The sequence below is a fragment of the Chanodichthys erythropterus genome, chromosome 13, assembly GCF_024489055.1.
Source record: "Chanodichthys erythropterus isolate Z2021 chromosome 13, ASM2448905v1, whole genome shotgun sequence".
Lineage (NCBI taxonomy): Eukaryota > Metazoa > Chordata > Actinopteri > Cypriniformes > Xenocyprididae > Chanodichthys > Chanodichthys erythropterus.
Window position 1 is genome coordinate 49,693,552 of NC_090233.1, and position 22,733 is coordinate 49,716,284.

The 22,733-nt window shown below is 34.7% G+C and overlaps 1 protein-coding gene across 3 annotated transcripts in view; it reads right to left on the reverse strand.

The window, feature by feature from the left end:
- Positions 1 to 22,733, reverse strand: part of LOC137034083 (RNA-binding protein Musashi homolog 1) — a 41,410-nt gene that overhangs the window by 8,346 nt on the left and 10,331 nt on the right. For 2 of the 3 annotated variants that reach the window (XM_067406688.1, XM_067406687.1), the window contains exons 5-10: positions 16,654 to 16,695; positions 15,365 to 15,457; positions 4,688 to 4,736; positions 1,965 to 2,047; positions 1,539 to 1,656; positions 352 to 432 (exon numbers count right to left, since the gene is read on the reverse strand). In XM_067406688.1, coding sequence (XP_067262789.1) covers positions 352 to 432; positions 1,539 to 1,656; positions 1,965 to 2,047; positions 4,688 to 4,736; positions 15,365 to 15,457; positions 16,654 to 16,695 — 466 coding nt within the window. Of the gene's footprint in view, positions 1 to 351; positions 433 to 1,538; positions 1,657 to 1,964; positions 2,048 to 4,687; positions 4,737 to 15,364; positions 15,458 to 16,653; positions 16,696 to 18,077; positions 18,185 to 22,733 lie in introns of those variants that run through there. The other variant, XM_067406689.1, reaches the window with a different exon arrangement.

The following is a 22,733-nucleotide window of genomic DNA, read 5'->3' on the forward strand; positions in this document are numbered from 1 at the left end:
AATGCGTGAACTTTATGGGAAGCTAGACGGGATTTAAACTTTGTCGGATGAAGACCCAAGTTTGGTTTAAAGACGAAAACGAGACAGATTAAAACACCAGGTGTCTCCCTCGTCTACTTGTGATCCGATCGACCAAAACGATATCTTTATATCAGGTGTAAACAGGGCCAAAAAGCATCATCTGCCACTGAAACCTGGACGCAGCTTTAAAAACTACTGTTTTTGAGTGTGTTTTATCATTTATGTTCATTTATCAGGGTTTGTAATGTATTAAATTTTGTATTTTGACATTGCAGTGGATGACTGGCTCTGTGAAAGTTCTCAGATGGAAACCAGGGAAGTCGGACTCACCTGGAAACTGGTATGTGTATCCTGGTGTGATTCCTGTGTAGCCACGACTGGCGTAGGTGGCCGCTTGGAACCCTGGGTAACCTGAAAATCAATAGAGACAGCATCTATTTAATGCAAGGCAAGTTTATTTATGTATGTAGCACATTGGTAATACTTCACAATCTTGGTTGATGTTAATTTCAGCATTTACTTATACATTATCAAATCAACAGTTAAGTTAAACTTTAACAAAGATGAATAAAATCTGTAACAAATGTATTGCTCTTTGTTAGTTATTTGGACCTTATTGTAAAATGTTTCCAGCACATTTCATATACAGTGGTAAAGTGCTTTCCATAAAAAGGATTTAAAAATAATCATAACAGATGTAAGAAATAAAAATCATAAAGTAAAAATAAGAATAAAGTGTATTACAAACAAATAAGAAGAAAAGAGAAGAGTAGATTATCATTTCTTCCTCAGTCTTTTAATCAAGTAGTGTTTTTAGTGGATGCGTTAAATTAGTTTCATAGATTTACTACAATGCTTCTCACTAATTAAGAATTTAATTTACAACTAAACTCAATTGATTTAGTTTTTATCATTTCTTTTCCAATTGTAAGAAACTTGCAGTGCTTTCTACTTGTTTTCGCGTCTGCTAAATGAACTGTGAATGAATGTTCTGAATGAAAACCCCCGTTCTGATGTATTTCGCAGTGTTTATTTTGTAAATTCACCCAGCTCACATATAATCAAAACTGTAGCTTTATTTATAAAATAAAGAATATTAAAAAAGAAAATGTCTCTTTTCTTGCATAATACTTTTGTTGCTCTGATTTGTGGCACAGTGCAGTTCCCTATTGTAAACAGCAGGTAGAGCCAAACTCTCATCAGACAGGACTGAACCGCTCCACTGACGCTGGATTTACTCATGTGTGTGAGTTCACTCAAATTATTTGCCTTTTCCAGCTTTCAACCAGGGTTGCCAAGTCTGTGCAACAAAAGCCGCCCAAAAACAGCCCAATGCGATTTTTTCCATCAGGTGGTCAAATTCTTCACTGAATTTGTATGTCTGGGGGTGTTTTGAGGGTGTTGGAGAGGGGATGGAAATCAACCTGTGGAAAAAATGTTTTACCCACGGCAACAACTTAAAAGTCGCCCAATTCCGTGGGAAAACCGCACACTTGGCAACACCGCTTTCAACCCACCCAGCATGCCGATACCCAGCATGAAGGCGTCCATCCCGTAGGGCATCACTCTGGAGCGGCCTCGCGCCGTACCTGTCGGTGACATCACTTCCTTCGGCTGAGCCTTTTTGCACTCCACCTTCAAACAGAACCGAAGACAATCCTTACACTCAAGCCTATTTTGTTTCTATAGTGCTTTATACAATACAGATTGTTATACAGACAGATTCAAATTTTGCAGATTATAGTGTCATTATTCAGCACAATTCAGTCCGGTGTTGGTTCAGTAACTGCGTAAAGTTCATCGCTTATGAAATGAGCTCAATTTCAGCTATAACCAGCAACAGCTTCATTATCAGTTCAAGTTTTGTTGTTTAATATGAACTTTAAACCTTCATCAAAAAAGGTGTTTTGAACACACAGTCTTTCATAGCAGGACACACTCACCATCTTGTTGTTGATCTCATGAAAGTGGATCTCGCAGACCTTTTCCACCACGTCTTCGTTCTCAAAGGTCACAAAGCCAAAACCTGCAGAGCAAGTACACACTCTTTACAAATCACAAACATGATGCTGCTTTCACAGAATCTAAACATAGAGCATGTTTATTTTGCCCAGTTGTGTCCAATCCAATCCTGGCATCACTTTTCCCTTTACTTTCTCATTCCCTTTAACTCTCTTTTGTTCTGTTTACATCTGTTCATATATTCAGCCCATTCTCTCCAGAGATTACCTCCTCACCTGCTGCACTTACCTGCCCTACTCCATCCCGCCCACTCATCTGTCACTCACACTTAGACAAAACCACAGACTCCGCCCACCTACTGTCTATCAGATTATACCTTTCCCAGGTGGATGACGGTTTAACCTCTGAACTACTAACCCTTATTACCCTACATGATCTTTAGCAGTGCCTCTGAACGAACAGACAAGATGAGACAATGACGAGAAGAGAAGAGACAAAAAGAAAAGATCTCAAAGCTAGAAAGACCAACTGTTTTATCCGTCTTTATTTTTATTTCTCTTAAAGAAAGCTTAAGCTCCTTGCATGACAGAATTCCCTCTGGTGCTCTTCGCTCATTTTTGACTGAAAAAGGTTACGTTTTGTTTTTTTTAGAATTTTTTACTTCATCAGAATGGTACAAAACTTGGTAAAGGTTTTGGCACTTGCTGTGTGAACACACACACACACACACACACACACACTCACACACACACACACACATGTTTGTTTTTGTGAATTGTGGGGACTTTCCATAGACTTCAATGCATTTTACACTGAACAAACTGTACATTCTATCCCCCTACCCTGCCCCTACCCCTAAACCTAACCCTCACAGGAAACTGTGCAAACTTTTACTTTTTCACAAAAACTCATTCTATATGATTTATAAACCCATTTACATTGTGGGGACCGCTGGCTGGTCCCCACGATGTAGGTGAACTCAGGTTTATATTACATCATGGGGACATTTGGTCCCCACAATGTAATATAAACAAAAGCACGCACACACACACACACACACACACACAAATCATGGACATGATTTGAAAAGGTTAAATGGTCCTGGAAAAAAGTAGTCACACTTGTGTTCCTCGTGGTCAAAATTGAGCGCATTGGAAATGAATGGAAAACTAATTTTATCTAGTGAAAACTTTTGGTACTGCGGCCAAACAAAATCTTACTGAAAGCTCATTTTTTGAGATATCAACTTTGGAGCACAACTTGTTTAGATTTATGGCTTTGATTTTCTTGCAGTTTTAGAGTAAAATGTGTTTTTGAAAATATATATTTCATATAAATATTGAACATAGTATTTTTGTGCATTTGTCATAACAAAAACATAAAATTATGTAACTTTTAAGTTAACTTTTTAAAACTTTTTTCACTTCAGCAATAATCTTTCAAGTGTCATCTTTAAAAAAGAGACCAAAATTAAGTCTGTGCTCCAAAGCATTCAATTTATGACAGTTTAACTTGGAAATTTAATGCTCAAAAAGTGAATAAATGGATTATAACTACAGCGTAAATAAAATGTAGTACCATAAAATCCCCTAAAAATGCAAAATATTAAATAAAAAAACATTATCAAACTAAAATATAGTATGTTCATTTCACTGAAATAATAATTTAAAAATTTGGTCAATTTTGACCATCACGCAAAGAGCACCAGAGAGTTAAACTGTCATAAATATTGAAAGCTTTGGAGCAAAAAGTGAAACTTGCACAAAAATCATATTTTTAAATTTGATATGAAATAAATATATATTTTCCAAAACATATTTTACTCTAAAACTGTGATAAAACAAGTTGAGCTCCAAATTTGAGGTTGATATCTCAAAAAAATGAGCTTTCAGTAAGATTACGTTTGGGTGCAGTACCAAACGCTTCCACTAGATGAAATATGTTTCCCATTCATTTCCAATGTAGTAATTTTTGTTGTGACAATTTTTTTCAGGACCATTTATCATTTTCGAATCATGTCCATTATTTTGTGTGTGTGTGTGTGTGTGTGTGTGTGTGTGTGTGTGTGTGTGTGTGTGTGTGTGTGTGTGTGTGTGTGTGTGTTCACATAGCAAGTGCTAAAACCTTTACCAAGTTTCGTTCCATTCTGATGAAATAAAAACCAAAACGTAACATTTTTCGGTCAAAAATGACCAAACAGCACCAGAGGGTCAAATGAAGCATAACTTTATTAAGTCTCTCGAGTTGAGCAACTTTTGAGCATTAAAATACACAATCACAAATGAGTTTTTCTAGTTAATTCCAAGTTTAGAAGAAGCATCTGAGACAAAGTTGATACCTAAAATATAACTGGAACATAACTTAATTAAGTCTCCTGAACTATGAGCTATGAAAGAGCAAATAAATTCTCCTTGTTCCATCTTTTATTTTTATTCTCGAAAAAATGAAGTTGATACTGAAGCATAAGTATAAATGAGAACCCCATTACATCTCCCGAGTTGTAAATAAGCAACTTTTGAGCAATAAAATATTCCTCAAATACAATACGATATATGATACAATACAATACGAGAAGACAAGAGAAGGCTGAAGGACTGTGGAAGCATGTACACACTTGACTGTTGTTGTATAATTATATGACTCAACGAGGCTTTGAATGCGAGCGTGTGCATTTGCGTGTGTGCGTGTCTGAATGCTGTCTTACCTCTGTGCCTGTTGGTGGTTTTGTCAAACATTAGCATCGCGTCATCAACCTGCAGACAAAACACACACACACACAAAAGAGAGGGATGAGACACTCTAAGCCATTACCCAGCATGAGGCTCTATTGTGAAGCTCTGGAGAAACAGAGAGGGGCAGCAGATGGAGGGGCCGAGTGGGGAGGGGGAACAGAGAGATGGACAGAGAGAAAGAGAAGAAAGACAATATGGATGGAAGAAAAAGAAAGGGGGTGAAATAAAAGAGGGGAAACCAATGGAGCATGGACACTTTGAAGCACCTTTGGTTCAGCAAACAACCCTGTTTGTATCTACAGCCATTTACAAGATCAGCACTTCACAACCCAGATGTTACACTGGACATCAACTGGCAAACTAAAAGAGTACTGGTACAAAATAAAAGTTCTTTGTGGAACTTCAGAGTTTCTCCTATATGGTGCTTCATTTTAATGCTTAATTTAATTTGCACCTTAATTTTAATGCTGAAGGAATCTAGTGCTGAAGTCTAAATTCAGGGTCATTTTATCCAATTAATTTAAATGATTTTCATGTTGCTCACCTGCATGATTATAAGATTTAAAAAAAAAAAAATCATTTTACACATACAAGAAGCAATTCAAGCTGATAAAATATTTTAAAATAAAATATAACTAGATAAATTTATATTGATAAAATTATTTAAAAAAAAAAAATTCCACAACTTTTCCAGGTCTTAAAATTATTTTAAGTTTTGTGGGATTTTTTAAAATCATTTTACATATTGCACACATTCAGGCATTTTACATATCGCAATTCAGGCTGATTAAATATATTTGAAAGTGAAATATAACTAGACAAATTTATATTGACTATAAAAAAATTTCCATGACTTTTCCAGGTCTTAAAATTCCTCAAAATCTTGTTTTGTGGGATTTTTTAAGATCATTTTACATATTGCACACACAAGAAGCAATTAAGGCTAATAAAATATTTTAAATAACTGAATGAAATATAGCCAGATAAATTTATATTGACTATAAAAATGACTTTTTCAGGTCTTAAAATTCCCCCAAATCCTGTTTTGTGGGATTATATAAGGATTTTTTAAGATCATTTTACAGATTGTACACACAAGAAACAATTCAAGCTGATAAAATGTTTTACAATGAAATATAACTGGACAAATTTATATTAAAAACAATTATAAACATTTCCATGACTTTTCCAGGTCTTAAAATTTCCCAAAATCCTGTTTTATGGGATTGCATAAAGAGTTTTAAAATCATTTTACATATTGCACACACAAGAAGTAATTCAGGCTGATAAAATATTATATAACAAAACAAATTTATATTGACTATAAAAATTCCATGACTTTTCCAGGTCTTAAAATTCCCTGATATCCTGTTGTGTGTGATTACATTTTTAAAAATCTAATTTAATAAAAACTTTTAGAAATAATTGTTCACTAAAAAGCAACTCAAGCTGAAATATTGTGGTAACACTTTACAATAAGGTCTCATTTGTTAACATATTAACTAACATGATCATTTGTTACAGTATTTAGTAATCTTTCTTAACATTAGTTATTAATAAAAATACTGTTGATCGTTGTTTGTTCATGTTAGCTCATAGTGCATTTAATGTTAACAAATACAGCTTTGATTTCCATAATGTATTCGTAAATAACACGCACTAAGATTAAAAAATGCTGTAGAGGTATTGTTCATTCTTAGTTCATGTTAACTAAAGTAGTTTAAACCTTATTGTAAAGTGTTACCAATATTTTAGAGAGAAGTATAACTTGCCAAATTAATATTCGCTATATGATTTTTCCATGTTTAAAAATTCCATGACATTTCTTTTTCATGACTGTAGTAACCCTAGAAACTGTTTGTGGAGAATAAACAGAGACACAAAGCGAAGGTGCAAACACACGTCTCTCTCTCTCATTAAACAGACATCCGTGTCCACACCAACAGCCTGATTCCCTGCATCTCTCCAGTTTGTGGGGGTAAATCTTTTCAATAACTCTCTCTGTCCTGTTCCCCTTTCTCTTCAAACCCTCTCCAAAGTTTACTATTCCCATGGAGACTCCGCAAAGAATTTCAATTAGAAGAATTGACCCCCTCCCTCGCTTCTCCTTTCATGAATAGAACAGAGAGAGAGAGAGAGAGACGAGGAGCTGGATAATGGCTGTTATGAATAGTGCTGGAAAAATAAACTTTGACAGGAGAGAGGAATATGTTTTCAGTGATGAAGCAACGATCAGGGTAAAAATATTACAGCAAATGAAAAGAGAACTTTACTATTCAATCTGTCTCCAAACCATCAACAGGCACAATATCATCTAACACATAATAACATATGTGTAGACAGAACCAAAAACATATGTTATGAATAGATTTCAAATGTGTTTGGATGGGCTGTTTTTAAAGCCATTATAAAATGGATCACCTGACCGCACATCAATGAAATTATAGGTTACTGCTTCAGTCATTCGTTTACAGAATAATCTTTGATCATAATGTTGTTTATTGGCATCAATCATTAGTATTAGGCCTACTGTACTGAAGCTTATAGTTGTTATTTAAATTAAGTAAATTATTTGATTTGAAATGTAATTAATAACAATTAATAATTATTTGAATAAAATATATATTAATTAATTATAAATAATTTATAATTTATATAATCTATATTATTATTAAAATTAAAAAAATATATGCACACACACACATATATATAACAAATATATAGAATATATAAATTATTTAGAATTAATATGCTTTATTCAAATTACTATATATATATATATATATATATATATATATATATATATATATATATATATATATATATATATATATATATATATATATATACACACACACACATATATATAATATTGATTACATAAAATCTTATTTAAAAATTAATTAATACATATTTATAATTATATTTATAATTATATATTATATATATATATATATATATATATATATATATATATATATATATATATATATATTTATTAACAATTATATATATTATATATATTTCTAAATAAATATTTCATAAATAATTCAAATTACTATATATATATATATATATATATATATATATATATATATATATATATATATGATTAAATAAAATATGATTCAAATGAATTAAATAATTATTATTTTTAATAGTATTTTATTTAATTATTTCAATAAAATACATATTTATAATATACAATAATAACTATAACTACATTATCTTAAGGTAATATTGATATTAAAAATGTATATTAATAAAATAATAATGTTTGGGTTAGATAAACATACAATTTTAATAAATTAAAAATACATTATCTAACCCAAACATTATTATAGCATTAATATTTATTATAGTAATATCAATATGATTGGTAACTCAATATTGATGTCTTTGCATATACCCAACACCACACCTTAACCGTGGTAAAATCCTTGCTTCTGTTCAACACAGAGTTACAGCGAGTTGATAATGACTGTGTGAATCTGTTCAGTTATATCCTGCTTTCAACCGTTTGATGAAACTCTACACAACCTGTAACATGAGCATCGTGAAGCAACCGTTAACTGTTAACTTTCCAAATCTGAGGCCTCGTTATTTACTGACTGATGGCCTCTTCTTCAGGATTATACTGTCAATTCAGTCTGTGTTAGAGCTGTGGGCAGGACGGCACCAGCCGAGGAGCTCGAGAGTCACATGGCACGCCAACATTTATGTGACCGAGTAGCGCTTTTCAGTGCCACCTGGTTAAATGACCATGGGAAAGGTCAAACACTCTTAGCCCGGACGGGCCGCTGTCAAACACACACTCTTAGACTTGACATTTAACTATAACCCTCTCCTGCCCCCCCTCCTATTGAAACCTGGTCGTACCCTTCCCTTCATTGACTCAGTCCCACAAACACCCCCTCCCCATCTTCCAAATCCAATGACACTGCAAAGTCGGACCGACAGCTGCTGTGAGCATTAGCATGATGTCCGATGTGAAAAATGTCCAATGTGATGCTTGTTTATGAGTTACCGACCATGTATAAATACATGAAAGAGATGGAAAACTTGTTTTACTCACCCATTAACGATTAATTAGAGATAAACAATACTGACAGTTGACATTTTGGATGATTCAGATGTTTTTGTTCCCACCAAAAATTCACACTAGAGCTCCAAACTAGAATTTGACATGCTCCAAGTGAAACCACGCCTATTATTATTGATCACACTTAGGGTTAGTGATTTAAACACACCCCTAACCATGAGTATTGCTCTTTGGCACACAAACAATCTTCCACCAGTTGTTCTATGAACATGAATCATACCGCAAATTGTGAGGCTTGTTGAGTAGAGGTGTGTTGTTACTTTACTAAGCAATGGAATATACCTGGCAGATGATAAAACGACTGACAAATCCCATGGATTTAGATTGAAGAGTGACCTGAGCCACATATAGAGACAATTGAGGTTCTTTAGATTTGGACCAGCAAGAAAGAACCCAGAATACCCTAACAACTGCATAGCAACCACCCACTACTCATCAGCACCATGGTGGTGAGTGTGGCAAGCAGGGTGGGGCCGAGAGCCGTGGGAACGGAGCAAGGGTGAGTGTTATTGCGTCCCCACGGAGGAGCTTCGGTAGGTTAAAAGAAGGAGTGATGACAGTGAAAGACGAGTGAGGACCAGGCCTGGATTTTATGTTGTTGTTTTATTATGTTTATATGCGGAAGTTGTCCGTGGGGGCTTTACTTTTGTTTTGTTGTTCATGTATTTTATGATTTAAGTTTTACGTTGAACTTTCACCGGTTTCCGCCTCCTTCTTCCCTAAAATTTAAACTTTGTTACAGTGAGTTTTACACAAACACTTATGTTTGCTTATTGAAGAAGTAAATATTTAGTTGTTGTGTTCTTTTATAAACTGGCATGTAAAAAAAAGTTTACTTTATTATAATAAGCTAGTTTATCTTAATCATAAAAAATAAACCCTGACATTATATGATTACAAAATCAGTCTAATCAGACTGAAGCCAAAAATCTAGAAAACTGCTAATAAAAGAAGATATGGTCAAATATATTGCATCCCTAAAGATAATAAAAACTGACAAATAATAATAATAATAATTAAAACTATATATATTTAAAGGGGGCCTATTATGCCCCTTTTCACAAGATGTAAAATAAATCTCTGGTGTTTCCAGAATGTGTCTGTGAAGTTTGAGCTCAAAATACCCCACAAATCATTTATTATAGCATGTTAAATTTTGCTCAAACTTTTTGGGTGTGAGCAAAAACACGACGCTTTTGTGTGTGTCCCTTTAAATGCAAATGAGCCCCCTCCCTTTCAATAGGAGGGCGGAGCTTCAAGAGCTCATGCTCCGGCATACTTGTGTAGGACAGATTGCCTGAACACAGGCAACAACAAAACAGGACAATCTCATGCACCGAAAATGTCAGAAACTGTCAGTAACAGTGTCTAGTCTTATATGTTCGAACCGGAGTCGTTGTAAAGACCCTCAATTGTGAAGCAAAATGATTGGCGCAAACGCATAAGACTTTACTGATTTTCTTTGAAAATGAAATTTAACCATGGTGTCCTCAGTGACTCAGATGAAGGAAGCTTATGGAGACTCTTATGTGAACTGGTACATCCAGAAATGGTGGAACCTGTGCTTCTCACTCAGGGCGGTGTCTATGCTAATAGGGCAGATCGTTACTGGCTGTGGGCGGGGCTTCTCTTTACAATAATGTCATCATAGGGTTCAGCTTGTTTGAAGAGACCACTTTTGATTTATGGGAATTATTAAAAAAAAGAGTGGATTTTTACCATTATAGGCTGGTTGTTCTCACACATTTGTGTTCAAAATTTTGCATAATAGATCCTCTTTAAATAAATAAATAATGAAATGTAAAAGTTTAAGAAGGAAGTGCTTCAAAGATGATGGCTACATTGCCCAAACACAACCTAAAATCATTTTACAGGTCAAATCGAGAAACGGCTTTGAGACAAATTACAAAAGAAAAGTTAAGGATTTCTGGAGGCATGCTTGTTTATACGGTCATGGATGAGCACATAAAATGAACTGCGTTATTTAGTCTATATAGTTACCTCAGACAATAAAACACACACTCTCTGTCCTCTCCAAAAAAAATGCTCTGGGATCTAACGCCAAGTGTCACATTTCTGTTTTATTAAACAAGTAGAAGATGTAAGATCTCCAGATAAAACTAGATTGTTATGCCTTCCTCATCACTCGTTTTCCCTTTAAACAGGCCAGCGGACAAAAGGTCCAGTGAAGCTCTCTAATCGACACCTCTCATGGCTGACTGGAGACTAACTTTTCCAGTCTGTCCGTTTCACTGGCCCTCTCCCTCTCAATGTTTCATTATATCCATTGTTGTGGGTCGGAGCGCTTGGACTCTCACTGTACTTCGCTTTTGTGAGGCTGATCATATTCCAACCATTTTGGATTGTGCCTAACAGATCAGGACAATGGAGGGCAGTGAGTTTTCCCGGACGGGCTCGGGCGGTCAGATTGTGTTCACAGCAACAAGGGCTTCTCCCACCAAATACTGCGAACAGATGCATACGCTAGTGCATGTGCACCGTGTTTTTGATATGGATCCAACCGCTGAGTGAGAGGAGTGTAGAGGAAAAGCACAATATTTACACAGATTAAATGTAAAAAAAAATCCCTTCTTTGTAAATTTTAACCTTGAAGGAAGATGAATCAAAATTGCTTTCACAAACTTTCTCTGTGCTTGAATTAGGGATGCACTGATATGAAATTTTGGCCCATAACTGATTATTCTTATTTGTTGGTGCTTTCTTATTTCTTATTTGAGAGCCGATAAATTATATATTTAATTATGCAAGTCCAATCTTTTTTGAGCCTGATTACAAAAACAAAAGTTTCACCATTAAAATCCATGTCCCAAGCACACAATTATAAAGTTCTCATTATAATATTATGTAGTCTATATGATTGACTTGCGCTGAACGTTGTACTTAACTGTATTTTCCTTTTTGAAGTGACTTCAATCATATTCCAAGCGTTTCAAAACCATCATGGCTGACAGTGTTCACCTTTAATATATCGGACAAATTTTCTTATCAGGCCGATAACGATAACATTAAAAATGAACATATATCGGCCGATACCGGTATGGTGGCAGATATATCGTGCATCCCTAGCTTGAATGCCCAAAAGGGAATTCGCAACACATTTAGCTTCTGTAGATTGTTATATTTATCAGAGAAACAAAATATCCAGTGGGAAATAATTATGTAGGACGGGACTTGATTTTACACTACCAGTCAAACTTTTGGAATAATTAAGATTATGTAATGTTTTTGAAAGAAACTTCAAGTTATCTTGTCTTTAATAATGTTCTTTAATAAATGTTTGCACAAAAAAAAAAATATTTATTGTTCATGGAACATGTTTTTCTGAAATGTTTTAACTGGACGTTTAACGTTTTTTTAAATGTTTCAGAATGTTCAGAGAACATTCAAAAGTAACTCATAATGTCTGCAGAATGATAAAATGGAATGTTTCCCTAACGTTCTCAAAACATTTAAAAGTCTGGATGCTTTGAACATTCAGACAACTTTCATAAATAACATTTCATAACTTAATACACTCTAAAAATGCTGTGTTAAAAACAACCCAAGTTGGGTTGAAAACGGACAAACCCAGCGGTTGGGTTAAATATTTGACCAACGTGCTGAGTAGTTTTATTTATCATAACTATTGTTTAAAAATTACTGTATTGATTTCTTAAAATGAGCCCAAAGTATGTTGGAAATTAACATTTATTCATATGTTTAATAAATGAACATTTTAATAATTTTAATGAATAATAATTCAACAATAAACATTTATTAAATTGCTTATTAATAAATGTTCACCTTTTGATTATTATTTTTGCCTCTAGTAATTATGTGTCTGATTTTTAATTTCCAACTCATTTTGGGTTCATTTTAAGTCAGCCATAGAGGCCTAGTCATTTTTAAACAATAGTTGGGTTAAATAAAACTGCCCAGCACATTGGTCAAAACAACCCAATCAACCCTGGGTTTGTCCATTTTCAACCCAACTTGGGTTGTTTTTAACCCATCATTTTTTAGAGAGTATGAACATATTTTTGTTAGCTAGGATTGTATCATTCAGTTTTGCGTGACTGTTTTAAATCACACATTGATTTTGTACATTCTGAAATGTCTTTTGAGCAGCAAATCAGCATTTTAGAACAATTTCTGAAGGATCATGTGACTGAGAGTGGATGCTGAAAATCCAGCTTTGCGTCAGAGGAAAAAATTACATTTTAAAATATATTACAATAGAAAACTATTTTTGTAAATGTAATAATATTAATTTTTCATATATTGTTTTAATGTGTTTTAATCAAATCAGCCTTGGTGAGCATAAGAAACTTTTAAAAACATTAAAACATGGTAATTATTCCAAACTTTTGAACAGTAAATATGGGGCAAAACTGATTTCATGTTGTCTTTAAACTTTTAGCAGTGCCTTATTAAGTCTTTCCCAGCAGCCCAACAGGTGCACGAGCTGCTGACACCCACTAATAAGCGTTTGTGAGAGTGTACACCACCGAATCCACACGTGCATTTACATATTTGAAAAAAAAAAGAGCCCACATGCACCCGGTGTCACAGTGAGATGTGTGCGGAGACAATAGGCCCAGCAGGTCACCGTGGAAACAAGCTTGAGAGGGTGGGGGGGGCAGCAGCTGTTGCATCAGATTAGTTAAGATTCTGAGACCCTCCCCCTTTTACCAACAGCACCTTCACACCCTCGCTCTCTTTCTGTCTATCCGTTCTCCCGGTCCTACCTTCACAGCATTTACTGCAGTGAGTGTCACTTTATATAAGAGTGACTTTATATAAGTATGTTTCACATAAACATTACCAATCGAATTATGGTCATGGTAAACTCGCAAGTGGATTTTGGTATTTTTATAAAGTCAAAATGATCATTACAACATGAAAAAAACTATTTTTTCTCAAAGGTGACATCACAAACTTAACCCTATTTATCTATACACAACATACAAAGTTCTTAGCCTTCCTTTCCAATCACCTGACATCTCACTCTACAAAATAACTGTAAAAAATCGAAACAGTAAAATACCATTTTCTATTGAAACAGTAATATACCATAAAAACAATGCATTCTGGGTAATATCTCTCATTTTTTAATATCTCTCAGGTCAAAACTGACAAATAATATTACCCAGAATGCATTGTTTTTATGGTATATTACCGTTTCAATGGAAAACGGTATTTTACTGTTTTGATCTTTTTTTAGAGTAATATGTGTTTTACAACCCAGCCAGTTTTTAATGCTTACAATCAAGTCCTGCCTCAACGTTTCTCATTGAATACACGGTTTTACTTTATTAGAGTGATTTCTGAAGGATCGTGTGACACTAAAGACTGGAGTAATGATGCTGAAAATTCAGCTTTGATCACAGGAATAAATTACATTTTACAACATATTCAGATAGAAAACAGTGTAAAAATGTGTAAAAATATTCACTGGTTGAACTGATTTTTTATTAGATAAATGCAGCCTTGGTTTGCAGAAGAGATTTCTTTCAAAAAACATACTAATCTTAAACATTTGAAGGGTAGTTTTTCATTTAAACATGGCCATGGCCAGTTGTTTTGTATCTATTTAGCGTCCTAATAGTTGTTCTAATAGTTCTGGCTAGTTTAGGACAATTTTCTAGGACGCCCATTTTTAAGCTTTGTAGTGCGTGTCTTATTCTTTCTCCTCTTTTCAGAGGCGTCCTCTTCTCGTGCCCTCGACCCACAGGAGGTGACGCCGCCTCCCTCACTCGTCTCCTGCATCTACTCATACGCTCTTCTCTTTCTTTAGACCCTGTTTGTCCACTATTCAACTCAGCTTGCCACTCTCGCACGAAAGAAAAAGCAGCTACACAAGGACTCCATCTCCAACTGGGACATCAATTCTTTACCACTGACACCGAATATGACAGTAACAAATGGAACAAGTGGAGACAGATGGAGCACAAAATAGATATCATGTGTTTTGTGTGCATCAAAACAGAGACAAATTTATGTGACCTTTTTTGGAATTGAAAATGTCAAAGAAATTATTCGATGATACAGAAAAACAGTATTTTTTCTGGTTCTTTTAGTCATGCTCTAATATTTGCAATCACTTATAGAAACTAAGATGCAAATCATCATGCTTGTTCATGATATCACAACCACAAGCTCATTAACATATCACCGCCTCTATTTACATAACATAGGAATGTCTATAACCAAACAGCTGATGGGTCCCATTGACTTCCATAGTATTTGTTTGGTTACCCATATTCTTCAAAATATCTTCTTTTGCGTTCAGCAGAAGCTTGTACAGGTTTGGAACAACTTGAGGGTGAGTAAATGATGACAGAATTGACATTTTTGGGTGAACTATCCCTTTAACACCTGTTTGGTATTAAGCAGCCTGACCTGCCCTGATGAACAAAAGTATTACTGTCATACAGAAGTTTTACATTACAGTACTAAACATCAGAGAGAGGCTTGGAAAATGCTCATGAAAACGAAACTACATTATGACAGAAATAAGAGAGCAGAATTTGGCCCTTGAACTCACCTTTCCGAACTGATCGAAATACTGTTTCACATCTTCGATGGTGGTGTTGACAGACAGCCCTCCAACAAAGATCTTCTTTGTTCTTGTTACCAGCTGAAAACACCAGAGAAAAGACAAATAATGAGACAACTTTCTAATCCTGGAACCAATCCTGGAAAAAGATGTATCACAATGTACACTTAAATATGATGTTTTAAGTATTAAGGTAACTGCTGACAATAATCAGAAATGTTTCTTGAGCAGCAAATCAGCATATTAGAATGATTTCTGAAGGATCATGTGACACTGAAGACTGGAGTAATGATGCTGAAAATTCAGCTTTGATCACAGAAATAAATTACATTTTAAAATATATTCAAATAGAAAAAGTTATTATTATTAATAAGTTATTATTATTATTATTATTATTATAAGTTATTATTAACAACGCTCAAAGTTCAATGCAAAGGGAGATATTTTCTTTTACAGAAATCGTTTTTTAAGGACTACAGCAAACGGCTGGTTGGAACTACAACAAGCTTCTTCCTGGGTTAGTGACATCACTAACCCTAAAATTTGCATAAACCCCGCCCCCGAGAACATGCAACAAAGCGGGCGAGGCCATGTTGGGCTGCTTTAGAGAAGAGGAAGAGTTGTTGCAGTAGAGTGTTGTAGAACTTTTAATTCTAAAAGTTGTAACTTCTTCCTGAGTCTCTCCATCAGTGTCGACTCCGGTTTGAACAATGTAAGGCTGAACACCGTTACTGACAATCCTCATTTTGGCTGCGTGAGATTCTCCAGCTTTGTTGTTGTTGAGCTGTTAAAGCTCCGCCCTCTTCTGGAGAGGGGGCGGGAGCAGCAGCTCATTTGCATTTAAAGGGACACACACAAAAATGGCGTGTTTTCGCTCACACCCAAATAGGGGCAAATTTGTCAAGCTATAATAAATTATCTGTGGGGGATTTTGAGCTGAAACTTCACAGACACATTCTGAGGACACCAGAGACTTAAATTACATCTTGTGGAAAGGGGCATTACAGGTCCCCTTTAAGGTCTTTTTACTTGTCATTCTAAAGGTTTTGTTTTGAAAAAAATAACAGGATGCCCACGTTTCAAGCCACTTCTATGCAATATGGTGAAAAAGGAGGTAGCTGCCTGCAGTTTGGAAGAGCGGTCACATGGAGATAACACCTATGATGCTTTAAAACACTCACTAGGTTTTAGAACAGAACATACATGTCCTTAATGAGAAGTGACGTGTGACATCACAACACCTGTGATGTTAACCTGAACTGAGACTTAGCACTCACCTTCGGCTGAGCTCTACGTGGGAAGGCCACCTTAGGGTCAATCTGAGACAGAACGAGAGAGAAAGAGAGATTTGTTTAGCATGTGAATTAAGCTTCTTTGAATCTTAAGAGGGAATAAGAGGCATGAGTGTGAAGAAACATCATGTATTTATGGAAAAGACAGCCAGTTATCCATTTGAGAGACAAAGATAGTAGTTCATAAATATTCTCAAAATTCACTCACAGCTGTTCAACAAACAGACCAGTCAGTGTTTCACAAAGATTTACTGATGTTAACACTTCTAACATAATGAAATCATTATATGAAAAAAAAAAAAAAAAAACATTAAATAAAACCAGATTAAGTATTATTTTATATTTATTTTCTACAGTTTAATCTCTGTCATTGTTTTCTTTAAGCAATCTACACCATGAAAATGTAAGTTATTACATTTATTTATGATTTTATTTATTGATGCTATAAAACACAATTTAACGCATCAGATATTTCAACAAACTGTTTTACTTGAACAATATTCACAAAGTCTTGCAAGCAGAACCTGGCAGAAAATGAAAGCTTTCACAACAGACAAATCCTCTGAAATATTTCAAGAGGAATTACAGAAAATTCCCACCATGTTTCCGGCCGGTGTGGAATCATCTGACCATTGCAAGTCATGTGAGAAATACAAGAAAAACTGAAAGAAATCTTCTTTACTGCCTATGCTTACAGCTTTCACTTGTCCATGTTTTAAAATATCAATTATGTCAAATAAATGTATTACGCTTATATTTATTTAGTTTTTTTAAAGAAGTTGATACCGGTGATCCCAGAAAAAATTTACTCTTCTAAATATCCTGCAAAATTAAAGAAAGAAAGAAGTAAGATGAGATGTTCACCAAGGCTGCATTTATTTAATTAAAAAATACAGTAAAAAAAAAAAGTAATATTGTGATATCAATATTTAATATTTGTACCATTCAAAAGTTTGGGGTACGTTTAAGATTTATTTATAGAAATTTACATGATGTTTGAAAATGTCAAAAAAGGCCCCAATATCAAGAGCACATTATTTGGTGATACTACAGACATTTTACAAAAGAAAAACAGTATTTTTGGTTCCTTTAAAAGACATACTCTAATGGTGTGTGCCCACCAAAAGCGGATTTAATTATTTGCACCAGTAGATTACATACAAATGCAAAGACACAAATTCGCGTGAATCTGGGCGACGCAAATGAGGCGAATTGGGTGATGCGATTGCTGCGAACGCACAATATTTTCCTCAATCGCATCTTTGCATGTGAAATTTGCATGACACGATGATGTGCAAGCTAATCAACAAAGAACTTATTGACACGTCCGGTTTGACAACACAACTTATACCGAGACCGGACAAAAAAGGCTATAGCTTGGAGAAAAGTAAGCGAGAAAGTTGGACTACCTGGTAAGTGATGAACATATGCATCTGTTACTTGATTCTAGCTATGAGTTTTACATTACTATGAACTGGTTAGCACCAGAATTAGCCGAAGTTAGCACAACCTGGCATTCCCGGTGCTTTATCCTGCAAAACTAAAGAAAGAAAAATCAATCAATACATTTTGAAAACAATGAAATTCTAAGTTCTAAGTTATATTTTTAAAATTGCTTAATCTGCCAGATTTTTGTACCAGTAATATGAAACAGTTGGTTTAGTGTCTGCTACCCAAAACTCTTTGTGCACAATGAAATCAATTAGACAGGGAAACAAAAAGAAAAATCAAGAATTTAATTTGATAAAATGCAGACTGGAACAAGTTATATTCCTATGGATCATAATCTATTACTAAATATATAACTAAAAAAAAAGTTTTTTAATTAAAGTTACAGAGCTATAGTTGATTAGTAAACCATACTTGACCAGATGCTTGACAGCAGCTGTATGAGAATAATCCCTGTAAAGTAAAATATAGATCAGTATCCTGGCAATCTAGAAGTTACACTCTAAAAATGCTGGGTTTAAAACAACCCAAGTTGGGTTGAAAATGGACATACTCAGCGATTGGGTTGTTTTAAATGTTTGCCAAACCTGCTGGGTAGTTTTATTGAACTCAACTATTGTTTAAAAATTACTGTATTGCTCGCTTAAAATGAACCTAAAATATGTTGTAAATTAACATTATTTATTATTAAGTTTAATGAATAATTAAACAATAAACATGTATTAAATTGTTTATTAATAAATGTTCACCTTTTGATTATTATTGTTGCCTCTAGTAATTATGTGTCTGATTTTTAATTTCCAACCCATTTTGGGTTGATTTTAAGCCAGCCATATAGTCATTTTTAAACAATAGTTGGGTTAAATAAAACTGCCCAGCAAACATTTAACCCAACCACTAGGTTAAAACAACCCAATCGCTTGGTTTGTCCATATTCAACCCAACTTGGGTTGTTTTTAACCCAGCATTTTTCAGAGCGTTTATTAGATTTGTTCATTCCGCTTCATGAACCAATCAACAAAAATCAGCATCATAAATTTGATTCCCATGAGCACCACTAACCCCACTAGACAAGACGATCTCCATCCTAATTCTAGAAACCATCTCTAGCCACCCCATGCCATGCTGTTATGCACTGCCTTTGATCTAAATGACCTTCTACACCAACTAGATTCACATACGTGTAGCATACAGTAGCGTTCTATTAGTGCGGTCCAGCAAGACTCTAGGATGTTGGTCTGGCCAGTGTCTACAGTTTTAGTACTATGATTTCAGCTCAGAATCTCTAGACTACACTCATAGTCACCTTCTGATCCCAAACCTCGTCCCAACCTGTGCACGAGAAATACCAAACAGACAAAAACATAATGTTAAGTCACGTCAGATATATGAGTGTGAATCAGTTTAACCAAATGAAAACGCCACTCGTAGAGCAGTATCATTTTAACCTCATTTCACAGGATTCTGTAAAGCATTGATTATCTAGAGGACTGATTTTTCATGTGCAAAACAACACTGTTGGTTTAACTTAAAAAAATTGAGTTAATTGAAATTAAAAATTTGAGTTAATACAATGAAGGCGATTGGTTTAATCAATAGAAACTCAAAATATTCTGTTATCTGAACCACATTAATTATTGAAGTTGATTTGACAAAAGAAAAAATATGTGATAAATCATGACAATAATTTTTTACAGTGCACTAGTCATTTAGTTTCTCATAGTTATGTTTAATGTACACTACTGTTCAGTCTTTTGCAACATTATAAATGTCTTTACAATCACGTTTGATAGTACTAAACAACTAGATTTTAACATTTACTGAAGAAAACAAAAGTGACATTTGCCCCTGGGAATATCCCCTATGATACATACTGTTTCCATCTGGTATTAAGATTCATTTTGGTCGATCGGCTCAAAAGTAGACAAAGGAGACACATTCCCAGTTACACCTGGTGTTTTAATCCACCTCTTTTGTCCACTTTCAACTTCTGTCCTGATTTCTTCGAGGGAAGTGTCTATGGGTGGGTAAATGTCTGGGCTTTTTCATATCTTTCGATATAATGGATGAAATAAGCTCATGTAATTTACATGTGAACGCGACCGTAGATGACAGAAAAACATGAGAGCAGCAGCTTTCGTTTCTGCTCTGACAGCCGCAAGACTAGCCAAATGCTGTGAGTGGTTGTTAGAAATCAGGATTGGTGAGAGAACATTGTGCTTGGTATGTTTGTCCTCTTCAAACCAAACTTGGGTCTCCAGCCAACAAAGTTTAAATCCCGGCTAACGCGCTTCCCATAATGATTACGCATTAGGTCACTAGGCGGAGAGTAGAAGGTCTTTTGAGGCTGTTTGAATGCATTCGACCACATGAGCATCTACACTAAGAAAACAGTGTTTTTGACTACCTCTGGAAGTGGTCAAAAGTGGTCAAAATATTTTAAACCCTGTTTACACCTGTATTTAGCATCATCCACTTGTGATCCGATCGACCAAACCGCATCTTAATACCAGGTGGAAATACCAGTGCAATGTCAGTCATTTCAATAGCACAAGCAGTATGATTTGAGGAGTCAATCATAATGGTGAAAAAGTTTACACTCTTAAAAATAAAGTTTCCAGAAGGGTGTATTCACAGCAATGCCATAGAAGAACCATTTTTGGTTCCCCAAAGAACCACTATTTGGTTTTTTCTTAGTAAACTTTTTCCAGTATAAAGAATCTTTAGTGCAATGGAAAGGTTCCATGGAACCATAAATGCCAATAAAGAACCTTTATTTTTAAGAGTGTAGGGTTAGGGGTTTGTAAAAATGTACTATAAATCGTATAGTTCTGTCTTTAAAAATATCTGACCTTGCGATTCTAGCTATCATTCTGTTTCCTTCAAACACATCGTAACATCCGTGGATTACCAAAGCTTTACAGAATCCAAAATGAGGTCAGAAATGACAGTTTTTGCTATCAGACAGAAAGAACAAACTGATAGAAACACAAGAGTGTGTGTGTGTTGATGAAGGCTACTCCTTTTACAGGTTACTGGAACAGATCTGTTTCCAAACAATCCTCTTTTCAGGCCTGAGGGCAGGCAAAGCCTATCCCACCATCCAATCTCAGCTCGGAGCTGAGAGGGAGGAGATACGGAGAAAACAGATAGAGAGAGAGAGGCAGGAAGGGGGTGAGGGCAAATTAATCAGCACGAAACAGCAAAAACAAAAAAAAAAGTGAATGAAAACAACAAAAGAGAAGGAAGAAAGAGAGGGAGCAATTCAGCTAAAACAAAACCTGCTAGTGAAAAGCTCAGGGTGCTGATTGTGTGTGTGTGTGTGTTTGTGTGTGTGTGTGTGCACATACATGTGTGAGTGTGTGTGTGTGTGTGTGTCATGAAGCCCCCTCTGCTTTCATTAATTATAAGGACAAAGATGAACCCCAAACAGATGGGACGGAGAGAGGTCCACCCCCCCCCATGAGCGCACACACACACACACACACACACACACACAGCTCGCCTTTCACTCCACACAATAATCAACAAATCAAACCAAACTACACAAGTATACTTCCTGTTCACTCTTTTATCAGCTTCTACCTCATTTCACACACACACACAAGAGCTTATATTCACTCTTTAAAGTTCTTCCATGCAAAGTTACCATCACTATTATCACTCGTAGAGTTAGTGTTAGTATTAGTGATTTGAACAAACCTCTAACAAGTACTAAATTTGTGCTATAGACATTAATGATTTCTCAAGGTGTGCTGTTACTTTGCTAAACCCTTAATTGGACTTAAGATATCATAAGCACAATAAAAAAATAATTACAAGGGAAACTGTCAGAATTGTAATATTACAGTCTTAAAGGAAAAGGTTCTATATAGAACCTCAAAGGGTTCCATCAGGTGCTTCATATATATATTGAACCTTTCAGATGTTCTCAGTATGGGATCATTTTATGGATTTAGTTTTAATTAATTTTGCTTTCATTCATTTTTAATTTTCATAAAATTTTATGAATGAAATGGCTTGTAAACATACTTTATCAGTGGGGGAAAAATGAAATAACACATTAAACATGAAAGTATTATGCAATCATTTAAGACATTTCTCCTTATTTGGAATATTTTTGGCATTCTTTAGTTCTTTATATTTGTACACTCTGCTGAGTTAAAAAAAAAAAATAAGTTGGGGTAAATATAGATAAACACAGCGGTTGGGTTAAATGTTTTCCCAACATGCTGGGTAGTTTTATTTAACCCAACTGTTGTTTAAAAATGACTATATGGCTGGCTTAAAATGAACCCAAAATTAAAAAATCAGACACATAATTACTAGAGGCAACAATAATAATCAAAACATGAACATTTATTAATAAACAATTTAATAAATGTTTATTGTTTAATTATTATTCATGAAACCTATTAATAAATGTTAATTTCCAACATACTTTGGGTTCATTTTTAGCAAGCAATACAGTAATTTTTAAACAATAGTCGAGTTAAATAAAACTGCCCAGATTGGGTAAACATTTAACCCAAACACTATGTTAAAACAACCCAATCAATGGGTTTGTCCATTTTAAACCCAGCTTGGGTTATTTTTAACCCAGCATATTGAACCTC